The following is a 16,566-nucleotide window of genomic DNA, read 5'->3' on the forward strand; positions in this document are numbered from 1 at the left end:
TCTATGATGTGTCAGAGATTGCACTAGGCAATGCGATTAGAAAGGTAAACCAAACGAGATGCTCCCTGCCCTCGGGCTCCCCCAGAAACGTATCGCCTCAATGCCGTCCCCTCATCCACCCATTCTCCAGTATTTATCAAGAGACTATTCACTGCGGGGGGCTCTTCTAGGCCTTCCAGAGACAGCAGAGAACAGGCCAGGCAAGGCCTCTGCCTTCATGGAGGCCACATTCTAATGAGAAAAACAGTATTAAACAAATAAACCAGCCAGTGAATATACACTGTGTCAGGCAATGGGAACTGCTTACAAAGAAAAAGCTACATGAACTGACGGAGGGTGATGGAGGGTCCGTTTTCGGCGGGCTGGGGGCAGGGGTGGCCTTGCTGAAGACGAGACACCTGAGAAAAGATCCGAATGAAGTGAGGGGTGAGCCTCTGCCGAGTGGAGATGAGTGATGGGTTATTATTCTTCCCACGGCATAACCGACAATGAAGGGAGCCCATGTGGGCTCAGTCTCTGTGGCCTCTGAGCGGGGGAGGGGGTCTTCCCAGCGTCCCTTGGTCTGCCCCACCCACACCGGGCTCATGAATTTGTGTCTGAAGTTGCCCAATGACAGCGAAGCCAGGGGACTGTGGAGAGTCAGCTGGGATAGTCAAAGTCAGAGGGGCACAAAGGAGACACACCGCACGAAATCGCATGCCTCCTGCCTCCTGGGAATTTTTCATCCGCTCAGGAGAGGGGAAGGCATCATTTCCCAGAACTGCTTGATCAGAACCTAATTATCCCTGGAGCCATGAGTTTGAGCAGTGGGGTTTTTGTCACCTGGCTTTGGGAAATGGGTCAGCAGCCAGGACAGACTGTGCCACCCTCACCAAGTGGGCAGCCTTGCCAACACGCACATCAGGACACAGCTTCGGTACAGGGACACTTTCCCAATGGAACACACTTAGGCTCAGCTCCTTTTACAAAACGGAATTGTGGACACAATCTCCCAGACAGAAGGAGGGCACTTACCCTCCCCAGAGGCACTGCCCCTCACCGCACCCACAGCAACTCTAAGTCCACAACCTTCTCCGTCTCCACACCTGACGGCACAGGCAGTTGCCTCCCTGTAACTCCCCTCTTTGCACACAGGACATGCAGCTCTTTGTGGTGTTCCTACCTTCTGCCAACCTTCCTGAAAGCCCACAGGCATCATCAGTTGAAAAGCTCTGGGGTCCTGGGGTCTGGTGCTCGCATATGAGGACAGGAGACCCAGGGGTGCTCTGCTGATTTATCCAGCGCCCAACAGTTGCCTCAGGGCAGAGCCAGACCCCATGCCCTGTCCGCTCAATGTCACGCCAGCCTTTCTCTAGTCTGCCCTTTGACTTCCCCTTCACTGGATTTGATCTCCGCTGCAGCTTCTTCAATGGCTGAAGTTCCATCCTCAGCGTGTTTTCTCTTGGCCATGGCCCCCTTGCTCTGTGGAGAACTTGACAGATTTGACTTGAATCTCCAGCCTGTGAAAGGCCGGAGCCCCACCCATGGTTTCTACGAATTCCTGGGTTGTCAGGGTCCCTCCTCCTTGGGCCTCTGCTGCAGGCAGACAGACTCTGCTGGGCTCAGTGTGGGTCTGAGATGAAAGGCTCGTTTGCTGGCTTACACACACACACACACACACACACGCACACGCACACACACAAAATCACTCATTGTGAGCATGTGTGCTTTCGGCAGTTTTCCCAAAGACTGGGCAGTGGCGAGGAAGGGCTCATAGCTAGCAGAGCCTTCCTCCTGTCTCTGTGTCTGTCCTTCCTGCTCTCTCCCTGTCTCTCTAGCCCACTCTCACCCCCAGCAAAACATACCCTGCTCCTCTTTCTCTGCAAACAAGGCACTTAGCCAACCTCAGACACACTGCTTCCCTTGGTAAATAAACAGGTCTCCACCTCCTAACACAGCAATATCCTCTCCCCATGTCTCTCCCAGACCCTTTCCCAACGCCAGTCTCTTGTCTGCATTTCAGATGCAAATTTCCACCTGGCTCTTCGGCATGTCCATCTGGACGTTCCACAGACAACCCAGGGCTGGACCCACTATTCTTCCCTAGAATCCTCCCTCGTTCCCCTCCTCATCCGGCTATGTGCCCTCCCTGGTGGCCACTGGTGTCATTGGCCTCCAATTTACCCATGTTAGGGGCCAGCGTAGGGTTGGGAATTGACTTGCAGGTCAGATGACCCGACTTAGACTCCTGAATCAGCTACTGCCTACGCAACCTTGGACAAATGACTTAACCTTCCTGAGACTCAGGCTCTTCTCCTGTATGTTGGGGATATAAGCACCTCCTTGGCAGAGATGTTTCAAGTCCTAAGTAAAATAAACGTATATAAAGTGCCTAACACAAATAGGCATTAGAAAAGTGTTAGCTACTATCCTTGCTGTCGTTATTAATCCGTGGCTTTGCTCCTTTTATTCCCTCCATGCAGAATGTCCCTCTCTGTATCTGTCTTCTCAGATCCTACCCATCCGTCAGGGCCCAATGAGAGCAGGCCTGGGAAGGCTTACAAATAAGAAGAAATCACTCCCTTTTCTGTACATTTATGGCACTCTGTGTTATTAACTCCTGTTAAGCAGTGAATTTAGAAGAAGAAATCACTGCTAATAGTCTCTTGGGTCCAGAAAGACCTGAAGATCTCCTGTAACAACTTTTATCGAGTTCCTCTCAGTTTTTGTCAACTGATCAAGCCCCAGAAGATTTCTTTTCAATAGAGATTGTATGATCCCTTGCATTTCTTTAGTTATTTATCTGCTGCTTAAGTGCCAGGTCTTTGAGCACAGGGCTTAAGCCTCAGGAATCTTTGTAGCCTCAGTCCTTCACTCCAGTTGCCATATTCAAGGACCTCAATAGATAAATATTGAAAGCGCTCAATAGATGCTTATTGAATCAACCAGTGAAATATGAAAGGGTGGAATTCAATGAACAACAGTTATCAGCTCTTCTTAAGCAGTACATTTCTCAGAAGAAATCACTGCTAATTTTCTCTTGGGTTCAGAAAGGCCTAGAGATCTTCTGTAACAGCTTTTACCAAGTTCCTCTCAGTTCATGTCAACTGGCAAAGTCCAAATGTCTTTTTCACCATTTATAGCAGACCCAGAGAATCACAACTCAGATGTCTCGTTGTGAAAGGCCTGGCTCTCCAGCGGCCAGGAGTGGGCTTAGCTGACAGTCTCCAGCTGCCAGCTCCTTCTAGATCCTTCTCAGCTTGCAAGCCGAGCTCACTCTTCTCTCAGGGAAACTCTGCACTATGACTGAGCAAAGCGGTGGTACAAGGGCTGGCCATTTCTGCTGGAAGTTGGACCCCTTTACCAGGCAGCAAGGTCGGCTGAGCTTGGTGGGGTCTGCGTTGCAGTCTGATGGCTCCCCCGCCCCGACCTGCTTCTCCCTGGTTTCTTTTATAGGCATTCCTCCCTAATAGAGCTTTTGCAATTTCAACTTCAGCTCAGCCTCTGCTTCCTCCAGATCCCAAATAGCACACCACTGTAGACCAGTGTCCCCAAAGAGCCTAGAAAGAGCCGGAAGGAAGACTGACCTCATCTTCCAGGAGAGATGCACACTTACGGCAGGTGAGGAAATACAGAATATTGAGCTGATCTGACAGCACCCACTTTGGCCATGCTCTGACCATTGGAAGCCTTTTCCAGTGGCCTGCCCAGATACCACAAAGGACGCCAAGGGATCTTTGGTTTTTATGGGGAAATCCAACTATAAAATTACATTGTCCAAAATATTATAGTGAAATCGATCAGAAAGAATGCATCCTCATGGCACATTTTCTGATTTCCCAAACGAGTCTAAAAATAAGACATTATTGATGAATTCTATTATTCCTCTCAGAGGACAAAAGATAAAAATAAAGAGCACTGCCTGGACTGTACACTCCAGGGAACTGCCTCAGCTGGTACTGGGATGGAGAAGAGTGTGGAGGGTTGCTGGGGGTAGTTTTCTCAGCTGGCCCTTTTTTGGTCCGGAGGCTCCAGGATTATTCATGATCTACAAGGTTGACTATGCCTTTTTCTCTGTCTGCCCTTGTCACCCTTCAGCGACTCTCTCTTGGTTCCTGGGGATTTTTGCCTTAAGCCAGGCCTCATGTGCATCAAGGGGAAATTTGTAGAGGGCCTTCATTCTTGTAGGTCACGTATGCCTAAAAATCATCAAGACCCACCCTCTGAGGGCTTGAGGAACGGTAATATTTAACATTGCTTTTGGACAATAGTCCAACATGGAGGTATGCCTTCCTCATCGGATGCTTAGATGGTTTGCGTATCTTGGCTATTATGAATAATGCTGCAGTGAACATGGGATTGCAGATATCCCTTCAAGATCCTGAGTTCATTTTCCTTTGGGTATATACCCAATAGAGGGACTGCTGGATCATATGGTAGCTCTATTTTAAGTTTTCAAGGAACCTCCACACCATTTTCCATAATGACTGCACCAATTTATATTCCCATCAACAGTACATGGGGCGGCGGGGCGGGGTGGAGAAGATATGCTTTCAAATAACGTAACGGGGGGACAAGATGGAGAAAGGAATGCCAGGGTTACTGTTTTCTAGAATACCGTGAAAAGCATTGATTTTTTTTTTTTTTTTTTTTTTTTTTTTGCGGTGCACGGGCCTCTCAGTGTTGTGGCCTCTCCCGTTGCGGAGCACAGGCTCCGGACGCGCAGGCTCAGCGGCCATGGCTCACGGGCCTAGCCGCTCCGCGGCATGTGGGATCTTCCCGGACCGGGGCACGAACCCGTGTCCCCTGCATCGGCAGGCGGACTCTCAACCACTGCGCCACCAGGGAAGCCCGATATGTATTTTTTTCCCAAGCTGTCCCTAACACTCTCCCCAATACCCTCCAGCAGTATTGCGATGGGATAGGACAACTCTGTCCACTGCACTCTTTGACACCCTGACGTTGGCTGCCTGATCTTGGTCAGGACACTTAACCTGTCCACGCCTCAGTTTCTTCCTCTGAAAATGCCTTCTGTTCATGAGGCTGCAATTGAGATCATGGAGTGTGAAAAGGCTTTGTAAGCTATGAAACTGCTGTGTGAATGTCAGATCCCATCACTGCACCCTCTTTTTTTTTAAAGTCTTTTATTGAATTTGTTACGATATTGCTTTCGTTTTATGCTTTGGTGTTTTGGCGGGGAGGCCTGTGGGATCTTAGCTCCCCAATCAAGGATCCAACCTGCACCCCTTGCATTGGAAGGCGAAGTCTTAACCGCTGGACGGCCAGAGAAGTCCCCTATCACTGCACCCTTAAGAGATACTTTACTTCTCCTGCCTGGGAAGGTAAATATCCCTACACAGAGATGCTTGAGTTAGAAACACTTGCAGGTCTTTTTTTCAACAGAGGGCAAGCCTTTGTCTGACATGAGCTAAGATGGCCTGCTGAGGACAAACTTGGGATTTACTACTGCCCTCTTCCCGAAATGACGGCCCCTGTGGGTCAGCACTCGTGCCAGTGGATACACCCCCTTGCCCTCCTTAAATGATGGATCCCCTGCTCTCCCACCGAATTAGCAGTCTTCAGGAGCCACATAAATTCTAAGCTCCAATGTCATCCTAACGATCGAGAACAAGGAGTCATGAGGTTTGTTTAAGGGATGTGAATTTATTCAGTGCAGTGGCAGGTCTGGTCTTGCCCTGGTCTCGCCCTAGTGTAATGTGAGTGTGTGTGTGTTGGGGAGGGGAACAGCGTGCTGGAGTCACCGCCATCTTGCCCTTTGGCCAGGCTCCTGAGATTCTGCCCAGTTGCCTGGGGGCTGCTAACCCAGGCACGCAGGACATCCTCCCCGATTTACTGCATGTGCAGGGCTGGCGGAGGGCAGTGGGAATCCACAGCTGGACCACATCTGTCTTGTCCACCACTGTATTCCCAGAGTCTAGCACAGTTTCTTCTCAATAAATATTTATTGGCCAATTAAACTCATTTTTCCAGCTTTCAGATAAACGCACAGATTCTGTCTCTTGGGATGTGGAAAGAAAGTGGTGGGGAAGAACTAAGACCCTCTGAGTACCAGCAGGCTTTTTTGACATAGAAAAGTCTTATTTCCTTGGGTACTTTTTTTTTTTTTTTTTTACAGTGCGCGGGCCTCTCACTATTGTGGCCTCTCCCGTTGCGGAGCACAGGCTCCGGACGCGCAGGCTCAGCGGCCATGACTCACGGGCCCAGCCGCTCCACGGCATGTGGGATCTTCCCCGACCGGAGCACGAACCCGTGTCCCCTGCATCGGCAGGCGGACTCTCAACCACTGCGCCACCAGGGAAACCCTCCTTGGGTATATTTTAAGCTCCCTGAGGAGAATCTATTTATATTTATATCTATATCTATACATATCTATATCAATTTTTATTCATATCTAAAGCTATATCTTTATCCATTGTGATTTGTGGCTCTGAATGAACAGGTAGAGCCCAGCTAGCTAACCATGTAATTAATCACGTAATGAACTAATATGAAGAATTTTCATATTCTTCAACTGATTTCATCCTTCAAGCAATCCAGGGTGATGTGCAACATCCTCTCCCATTTGCTGAAGAGGAAATCAAGGCCCTTTGAAGATGAGAGCTGCCCAGGTTGCAGTGATGATAAATGGTGAAACTGGGATCCGTATCGGGACCCCTGACAACACATTCCATGATGCCTCCCACTCCACCCGTGGGTCCTAGTACTAGATTCTGAAGAGCTCAGGCAGGAAGTGTCGAGGGAGGACTCTGAAGATAAGCTCTTCCTATAAGACATGGGTGGGTTGAAGAGGGGAGACTCATAGCCAGGTCTGCAGGTAGCAGTGGAAGACTTAGTCCGTTTTCTGATTTCAGGGAGTCTGTCTGAAATTCTTCTCTTGGTGTTGAGCTTACTCCTGAAAGCTATGTTCGAACACAAACATCCCTGGGAAGGGCAGTCCAGTGAATTAACAGCCGTTGGGATTAAATGTGGATGCATTTCAGATGCTTCCCTCAGAATATATTTTGACGTGGGCTGGGGCGGTTTGAGCAGAGGGCATAAGATCACAGAATAACTCAGATGCTATTGAATGAAAGAAAAAATAAGCCCCAAATGTCTTTAATTTAGTCTTATTTAAAATTAAGTTGAGACCAGAGGCCACAGGCTTCAACAGCAAGAAACTTAAGAGGCTATATATCCTTAGAGAATGCAAAGCTTTGAATTAGCCATGGTTTATGGATTAGAGAAGAGCTTAGACGATATTTAAAGACCCATTATTATACATTGAAGTTAAATCTGTACTCATTTTGTAACTTGTTCCCCTAAAGTAGAATTTCTAAGTCTGTTTGCCAAGAAGAGTGAAGCGATTTCCCATAAAATTATTATATTGACTTGTAAATTTGAGACTGTGAAAGTTGGTTATACAGAAAACCGTCCTTGTCTTAGGAGACTGACTTTACTCACAGACCCACTGTCTGGGACTCACAGATGTACTTCTAATCAACTCAACCCAACTCGAAGATCGGGGACGTTCTCCTAGAACTAGGAACATCGTTAAAGGCCTTCTGATATAAATATAAATAAAGTGATGTATTCATCAAGGTTCTCCAGAAAAACAGAACCAATAAGATATAGATGAGGGGATTTATTATAGGAACTGGCTGGTTGCAGTTAGGGAGGCTGAGAAGTTCCATGGTCTGCTGTCTGTAGACTGGAGACCCAGAAACACTGACAGTGTACTTTAGTTTAATCCAAAAGCCTGAGAACTGGGGAGGGGTGGATGGGTAGGGCGTGGACGTGATGCTGTAAGTCCTGGTTTGACTGTTCTAACCTGAGAAACAGGAGCACCAATGTCTGAGGGCAGGAGAAGACAGATGTCTTAGCTCAAGCAGCGATAGCAAATGCACCGTTGATCCACCTTTTTGTCCTCTTCAGGCCCTCAGTGGATTGGATGACGTCTACTTGCACGGGTGAGGCTGGTGAGGGTGATCTTCTTTGCTCAGTCTACCAATTCAAAAGCTTACTTCTTCCTGAAATCCCCTCAGAGACACACCCAGAAATCATGTTTTACCAGCTAGCTGGGCAACCCATGGTCCAGCCAAGTTGACACATAAAATTAAAGTGACTCTTGTAAAATAAAGTGACTTGTAAACTAACGTTACTCTGATTAACTTTTTTTAAAAAGGTGCGAAATTTCAGAATATAGTAGAAAACAGATGATAAAGATTAAAATATAGTAATGACATAGAGAACAAAGATCAAATAGAAAAAGATCAACAAAGGCATAACTTGATTCCTTGAGAAAACTAATAAAATAGATGAAATTCTGGCAGTATTGACCAAGAGAAGAAGAAAAATGACAAAAACAGTATAGAATTTCAAAATTTCCCTGACAAAGGGGAGGGAAAGGACATCACAAAATTGGGGAAAGAGGAGAAAGAGCTTTGAGAGGCAAAGCTGGGGACACTTACTGAGTTTCACCTGCTTCTCAGTTTCATCTTGAAGGTGCTGTGTATTGTCTCTGATGTCTGCATGCACTAATGATGTCTGAATGAACTAGTGATGTCTGGATGGACGAGGCAGGATTCATCTTGTTGCAATAAACCAAAACCCATACTCCGGCTAGTTAAACAAAAAAGGGAAGTTATTATCTCAGAAAACTGCAGAATTTAATGGGTGACTTGATCTGAGACCCAAATGATACCATCAGGATTCCTCTCCTGGGTGTGGGAGGGGACATCTTCTCAGGAACCTGTGTGGGTTTCCAGCCTCACACCACCACAACTCCTCGGCCAGTGGAAGAGTGAGACTGCTTTCCAATATGTCAAGCATAGGTCCTGTCAAGCAGTTTTTTTAGCCCTGATTGCTCCAGTTGGATAAGGTATTCACCACAGAAACAGTCACTGTGGCTGGGAGAGTGGAATGTTCCAGAATGCTCTAGTCTAGAGCCATGTGCCATGGGAAATGGAAGTATTCATCAAGTGAGCCACATGGATTGAATGTTGGGAAGGAATGATTCCTCCAAAGCAAAATTGTGTCCTGTTGTCATGAGAAGGGGTGGCTCACGCTGGGCTATAAGTTTCCCACAGGTGTCCGTCCCGCTGGTGGTATGGCCAGTGTCTTGAGGGCCTTTCAGCTGATTCGGGAAACTGCATGAAATATCCACAGGCGGCTCTTCAAGAACATGACTGAATTCAAGAGGCCAGCCTGGGGCGGATTCAGAACGAATTCCAGACTTGTGACACCCACTGAGTTTATGAAGCAAGGAAATGATGGGAAGCCAGAAACGGCATCTACATTTGACCAGCAGCCAACCACAAGAGTGGCTTATTAGGGTGATGTGGTCAAAGAGGGATTGGCAAACTCTTTGATTAAAAAACAAGAGAGAGACAAGACTCTGTTTTGTGTTATTTGGGGTTTTTTCCCCAGAGAATCCAATTTGTAGCCATTCAAACCAAGTGCCTTTGAGGTTTGGATGAATACGTTTTCTTCGGTTGTTACAGCAAGCATCAGAGCCAGTTAGATGTTAGTGAACGCTTTCCAAAGCTTAGAGCTCCGGTGAGAACACCAGCAAGGTGGGAGAGGGGGTTATTTGGAAAATGGGGGAGGGGGCTAAGAAGCATGAAGAAGTCTCTGAGATTCTTACAAGATTTACAGTTTGGTTTAGAATTTGAAGATTATGCTTGGTTTAAAAATAGATCCCCAAACTGCAGTATTCTTAGATTTGCAGTTTTCTGCAAGATTTCTGTGATTCCTTGCTGATTGCACCTGAGAGATATTTTCTCTTGAATGTCTTTAATGTTCTTATGTACAAAATGTCATTCATTCATCCCCTCATTCATTCATTCAATCAACCAACATTACATTGAGGGCTCACTGAGGGAGAATCAAGGTTTCATCTTGAAGATGTCCTACCCACCACCCCCCATCTCTTCCTTACCATTTCCACTGGTCCTCTAGCTGCCAACTCAGCATCGGCATGTGGATGGCTCATGGGCATTTCGGAGTCAACACTTCCAATACCAAACCGTTGATACCTGTCTCCCAGCCAAACCTTCTCCTCTCCTAGGCTTTCTCATCTAAAGGGATGGTGTCTCCATCTACCCACTGGCTCCAGTCAAAACCTGGGAGGAGGCATTTTTGACTTTTCCTTCAACTTCATGCCTAAATCCAACCCAGCACCTAGTAGGCTCTGAATCAATACTGACTTAATGACAGGTGGTTGAATGAGAGTGAATGAATGAACAACGCTTTGAGCTGCCTACACATGCTCCTCCAGCCTGTGCCATTTCATCTCCCATAGGAATGTGTGCTCCTGCCATGGAGATGCAGCTTGAGTAACCGCACATATGAACAAGGATTTTTACATTTTGAAAAACTTGCTATTTCCTGGAAACAGATTGTGTCTCTCTGATTGTCTATTAAGTTTTTTTTTTTTAACCACTGAAGATCTTGGAATCAAACCAAAGTAATCTGCATTTCCATTTTTATATCTTAATTTATAAACTGCACCTTATAATTTACAAGCATTCACTTAGTGTCTCTAACAGAGATGAAACAAATACCAACCGTGCCAACTATACCACCCAAGTCTTCTCTCTGCACCCTTCCTATCAGGAACTTTCTAGTTTTTCAGGTTGGAGGGAATGGGTTGGAGCTAGACCTAGCTTGGGGAGGGTAAGGATAGAAGTAATAATGATATGTCACATTTATTTAGGGAAGAAAGAGGAAGGTCTCATTATACCCATTTTATAGATGATAAAATATAGGCTGGAGATAGGAGTGACATGACCAAGAAGGTTTGCTTATGAGTGATGGAGCCAGGCCTAGAATCTGCACTTCTGGAATTCTTCATGCCAAGGGTCTTTCTAGGATACTAGATTAGGATCTCCCCACTTTGGCACTGGTGGTATTTTGGGCTGGATCATGCTTTGTTGTGCATTGCAGGATGTTCAACAGCATCTCTGGCCTCTCCTTATTAGACGTCAGTATCACCCACCCCACTGTGACAACCAAAACTTTCCCCAGACATTGTCAAGTGTCACCCCTGCTTGAGAACCACTGTGCTAGACTGTGCCCTTGTCCTTGATTAAAATGGAGGCACAAAGGTTAGGAAAATTCATCCCCTTTCACTGCCTCTCACACCCCACACCCCACCCGTTCCCTCCAGTCCCAGGGTTTATCTGAGATTTGCCCTGCCCACAATATCACACAGATCTCTGAACAAATACCTAGTACCTCTTGTGTGGCATTGGATCCTTTATAGTCTTGATCACATTTAGCTCCCAAAGGTGCATACAACTATCCCATTTTACAGGTGAGGAGACTGAGGCATTGAGAGGTCATAACTTGCCCACAATTATACAGTTAGTAAGTGGCAGTCTGGGCTGCAAACCCACAGCTGTCTAGCTCTGGGGACAGAGAGTTTACCTTACCCACCCTTTTCTCCTTGCTCCTCTTCAACACAGCTGAGAACCTTTGCCTGGGTCAGCAGGAAGGCACTGTGTTTGAGAATCCCCGCACCCTCCTCTCCATAAAGCAGTAGCCCATCTCACTTAAGGCAAACATCTTTCAGGATGTGCAGGACACACACCCATGATTGTGGGTTCATGTGCCTATCACCCTCTCCAGACCGTGGTTTGCGTCCTCAGTGCCAGCACGGCCTTGCTGAGTAAGGCATGTGGGCAACGCATGTCCACACAGCAGTGAAGGCTATGCATAGCAGCCAGCTCTGGAGCAGGATTCTCCTGGCTGTGTCCTGTGTGACCCTGGGCAAGAGAAAAAACATCTCTGAGCTGAGTTTTCCCATCTATAAGATGGGAAGACCCATTTCTCAGGGCAGATGTGAATTGTGTGATGATAAATGTACACTGGTTCCCATGGATACTAGGTGCTGGCTAAATGGTGACCTGCAACGAATGTCAACTCCCTCCATGAAGTTACCTGCAACAAACTGACTTTCGATTCCTGAACCCCTTTTGGTCAATGTGTGACCCCCCCCCATGTAGCCACGTGGGGTTACTTCTTCAGGGCTATATGCCCAGCTAGACTTCAAGCTCCCTGAGGATAGGACCTGTCCCTTTGTTCCCCTGCCCCCTCCAACCAGTGGCCAGCCATACGTGCTCCAAATGACTGCTGAAGGAGTCTAGTATTGGTGATTCCTACAGTAATAATAACCTTTTGCATCAGTCACTGCCTTTTCAGGGTATAGCTTAACATATGAAATGGTTTTCCTTGGTTAGTAGCCTGATGATGGGCCCTTGATTCCCCACTCTGAGCAGCCCTGGTTTTTAGCCATTTTGATTCTGCTTTGGCCATTTTCTTTGATTTCTCCAGTTCACACTACCTTGTGGTAAGATTCAAGCTCCCTGTACCAAAGGTGCGGAGAGAAGAGGGGCCCAGTTGGGCCTGGTTACCCATCCCCAGCCCAGGCTCTCATCCCCATCTCTCCCCAGCCATTTCCTCCTTGATCACCGGCCAGTTACTGATGCTTTCGGTGCCTCAGTTTCCTAATTCGTAGATTAGGACCTGCCTCAAAGGGTTAGAAGATTAAATGTACAGAGCCTAGAACGTATCACACCATTGATCTCTATTAACAATTGCCCCCTGTCCTTTAACTGGGGTGAGTGCGGAGCCTAGTGAGCCGCCGAGGGAGGGAGAACTGGTACGGGCGTTTGAGCTCTGCGGCAAGCAGGCGGCAGGCCCCAGAGCAGCCGGGCGCGCACTGCCGTAGCAGCTTTGCTTGCCTACATGCCTTCAGGAGGGAAAGGGGGCCGGCTTCAGTGAGCCCAGGGCGCTGTGGGCAGGGAGCCAGCCCCATCGCGCACCCCAAAAGACAAGCAAAGCCATGCCCGCTGAACTCAATGGCAGCATTCACGTCTTTTAAACATTAATAAAGGCTGCTCAAAATTCCGTACTCTTCAAAGACCCGGGACAAAGTCTCCCTTCCCAGTCATCAAGCCAGTTCCCCAGGCTCTACTCTTTCCGCCGCCAGCCTCTCACGTTTTGGCCCGGCTAAAAGGAGCCCAGTGTCTCCCCCAAATTATTTCGAGCCGGTGGAGGGACTGCGGGCTTCTGATCCCCAACCGCTCGGCCAGGTCCACAGAGGGTCTCCGTCCAGGCCGGCTCCTCCCCTAAGGTCACCCAACTTTCTCCTCTCTCCGCAGCTCCTGGGAAGGGGCCGGGAGGGGCCGGCGGGGCGCGGCGGGGGGCGGCGCGAGGCCCCCTCCCCCGCGGGCGGGCGCCCGCCCCGCATTATTCATTGGCCAGAGCTGGCTGCGGGCTCGGGTGCTGATGTCAGGCGGGCGCGGGCGAGGCCCGGGCGCTGGTGGGGGGGCGCAGAGTGGGGGTGACGGCCAGCATGCTGCTCGGCTGCGGCTCGGCCTCCCACACCCGCGGCGCCCTAGTCCTAGCCAGCAGCGGCAGCGGCGGCGGCGGCGGCGGCGAAGCAGCGAGCGGCGCCCGCGTCTGCAGCGGCGCGGAGTCCGAGCGCGCGGCGCGGCAGCGGGGTTCGCGGCCGGGGCGGGGACCGGGGACGCGGCATGGCGCTGCGGCGGGGCGGCGGCGGGGCGCCGGGACGGCTGCTCTTGCTGCTGGGAGCCGCGTGCCTGATCCCGCCGAGCGCGCAGGTGAGGCGGCTGGCGCGCTGCCCCGCCACTTGCAGCTGTACCAAGGAGTCCATCATCTGCGTGGGCTCCTCCTGGGTGCCCAAGATCGTGCCGGGCGACATCAGCTCCCTGTGAGTGAGTGGGACCCCGGCAGCCCCTGCCCCGTCCTGCCCCACCCGGCGCCCGCCGTCGCCCGGGAGTTGCCTCTGGCGCCGGGACAGCGCGACCCTGACCCCACTTCCCGGCCCCTTCCTTTGCGTTTGGGTTGGGGCGCGCGGTGGGACGTGGGTTGGAGTCTCGGGCCCCGGGGAGTATGAGGGGAACCCGAGATCCAGAGTCTGGGAAGCCAGACAAGTCCCTGGGGCAGTGTTTCTCAAAGTCTGGCCCGCGGGCCACCTGCATCAGATCCACCTGGGGGGGCTTGTGCCAATGCAGATTCCGGGGCCCGCACCGAATGATGCAGGGTCCGAGAGCGGAGCCTTGGAGTCGGCGTTTGGCCTCCCCAGGTGATTCTGGGGTGCATTAAAGTTTGAGAGCATGTGTGTCGGGGGGTGGGAAGGTTGTGTGGGGGGCTTGTGTATGCAGCCGAGCATGACTGGAGCGCTTGCAGAGGAATGAGGCCTCACCGTCCCTCCTGAGGTCTGGGGCTGTGGTTTACACGGTGCCCTCCTCTGGACCTGTCCACACTGCAGGTGGGGCAGTACCTGGGAGAAGGCATGTCACCTCTAGAAGTGGAGATGCCGCCGCATATGGCCCGGAAGAGGGAAGCACAGAGGACCTGGCGGAGCATTGGGGAATGTGGGCATCCAGCCCAGAGGGCAAGTGCTAGGACTCAGCCGGACTCCTTGCCCTGAGCTCATAAGGGCTTCTTGCCCCCCTCCTCACCGCGTGTTGTGCTGGCTGCTTATTCAGTGCTGGAGGAACGGACAGGAAAGGGCTTCCCATTATTGGTCCACCTGCTCAGGGGCTTTCAGCCTGGCCTCACACAGCCACTCAAACCACATGGCCAGCTCTCATAATGGCTGGGGAAGGGGCTACTGGGCAATATCTTCACTGCCGGGAAATGTTTCCTGCTGAAATGACTCCCACATCCAGGCCAAGGTGCTGGGTGATGCCCACTCCATCGTAGAGGCAGGGATTCCCATGGGGCAGCAGGGGGTTGCTCTCACTTGCTCTTGTGCTCCACTTCCGTGTCTCCACCCCAGGTAAGGCGCTGGGGCCTGGACCCAGGAGTGAAGGGCTTCCTGTTTGCATTTATAGGCAGTCAGGAGAGTCTGGCTGAGCAGAAACAGAGGGCCTGTTTGACGCCTAATATTGCTAAGTCGGGTGACATGGAGCATTCCAGAAATGAGAATTCCCCTGGTTAAATCCCTTAGACCAGCAGCTGCTTAACGGATCTGCATATTAACTGAAATAATTCTGAAATGATGTATTGAGGTCCTACTGCGGCCAGAAAGGATAGGGGCCCTGGTGGCTAAAATAGTCAGGTTCCTTGTTCTGACTGGCCGTTAACTCTGGCAGATGGCGTGGCCTCCCACCACACATTCAAGTTCAGGTGTCTCTGGGTTGTTTCCCAAGGCTCTCACGGTGCATTTAATCAGAAGTGCTCTGAGCGACTTTCAGAGATGTGCTCCCAAGGGGAACACTTAATCCTACCCTTGAGTTTCGTCGGCCAACACTAATGCTGTGTCTACACAAACAGAATCATGGGCAGAGGGGAAGGAATTATCCGTCTTCAGCTAGGGCCTCCTGTAGTTAAGAAAAGGAAGTGAGGGGTTATTGATATAAACCGGCTGAGATGATGTCTATGCAAGGAGCTAGACTGATAGTAACGGTTTCTGTTATTCAATCCAGTTTTCCTATTGATCCAGTTCATTGGAAAATGGCTGGACTCATCTTGTTCTTACTCCTGAAAAGACCCTGGCCAACCATTTGAAGCCTCATTCCTGAGTGGAGGAGTTTAAAGCACAGGTAGAGGATAAGGCTTCTCGTCCATCTTGCCCAGCACTTCCTCAAAGCAACCTAGTCCTTGTTTTGTTCCTCTCTTGCCCGTAGGAGCCTGGTAAATGGAACGTTCTCGGAAATCAAGGACCGAATGTTTTCTCATCTGCCTTCCCTGCAGCTGCTGTGAGTATGGGAAGTCCTCTCTGGAAATGGCGGTCCTGGAGGTGCGGTCCTGGGAAGAGCCGTCTCTGTCTCTTGGGTATCAGTCCTTCCCAAGATACCCAAGCTCCACAAGTAAACTGTGGCTGGCTCTTAGTGTTTACTTGCCCTGTTTTGTCCCCACTGAGCTAAGTCCCCAGTGCGCAGTGTCCTTTCCTTCTTTCAGCACGTTTTCCTCAAGGACTTTATTTATTTATTTTAACATCTTTATTGGCGTATAATTGCTTTACATTGTTGTGTTAGTTTCTGCTTTATAACAAAATGAATCAGCTCTATGTATACATATATCCCCATATCCCCTCCCTCTTGCGTCTCCCTCCTACCCTCCCTATCTCACCCCTCTAGGTGGACACAAAGCACCAAGCTGATCTCCCTGTGCTATTCGCTGTTTCCCACTAGCGATCTATTTTACATTTGGTAGTGTATATATGTCAATGCCACTCTCTCACTTCTTCCCAGCTTACCCTTTCTCCTCCCCATGTCCTCAAGTCCATTCTCTACATCTGCATCTTTATTCCTGTCAACGACTTTACTGTAGATGCCATCGCCCATATCCAGCAACTGGGGACATGATTACATTGAATTATGACCTGAATTTCACCTAAACGTACCATTTCCCAAACACCTCACTTTAAAAGAGAACCTCCATTTTTAACCTCTAAATGTTATTATGGAAATAGGAGCTCTCAGGTCATATTTACTGAGACCCGTAGGGAAGAAAGGTGAAATAATGGGGGTGACCAGAAAATCTGGCCAAAGAGAATCCGCTTGCCATTGTCCATCTGTGTCTGAGTCAGGTTGCACACCGAATGGGCAAGTT

The 16,566-nt window shown here is 49.6% G+C and overlaps 1 protein-coding gene across 2 annotated transcripts in view; it reads left to right on the forward strand.

Moving 5' to 3' along the window:
* The first annotated feature begins 13,291 nt into the window (after window positions 1–13,291).
* Window positions 13,292–16,566, forward strand: part of LGI2 (leucine rich repeat LGI family member 2) — a 32,023-nt gene continuing 28,748 nt past the window's right edge. The window contains exons 1-2 of one of the 2 annotated variants that reach the window (XM_004266202.3): window positions 13,292–13,714; window positions 15,639–15,710. In XM_004266202.3, the coding sequence (XP_004266250.1) occupies window positions 13,518–13,714; window positions 15,639–15,710 (269 nt within the window). In that variant the 5' untranslated portion in view covers window positions 13,292–13,517. The remainder of the gene's footprint in view (window positions 13,715–15,638; window positions 15,711–16,566) is intronic. The other variant, XM_049709464.1, reaches the window with a different exon arrangement.

The sequence above is a fragment of the Orcinus orca genome, chromosome 4 (assembly GCF_937001465.1).
Source record: "Orcinus orca chromosome 4, mOrcOrc1.1, whole genome shotgun sequence".
NCBI lineage: Eukaryota > Metazoa > Chordata > Mammalia > Artiodactyla > Delphinidae > Orcinus > Orcinus orca.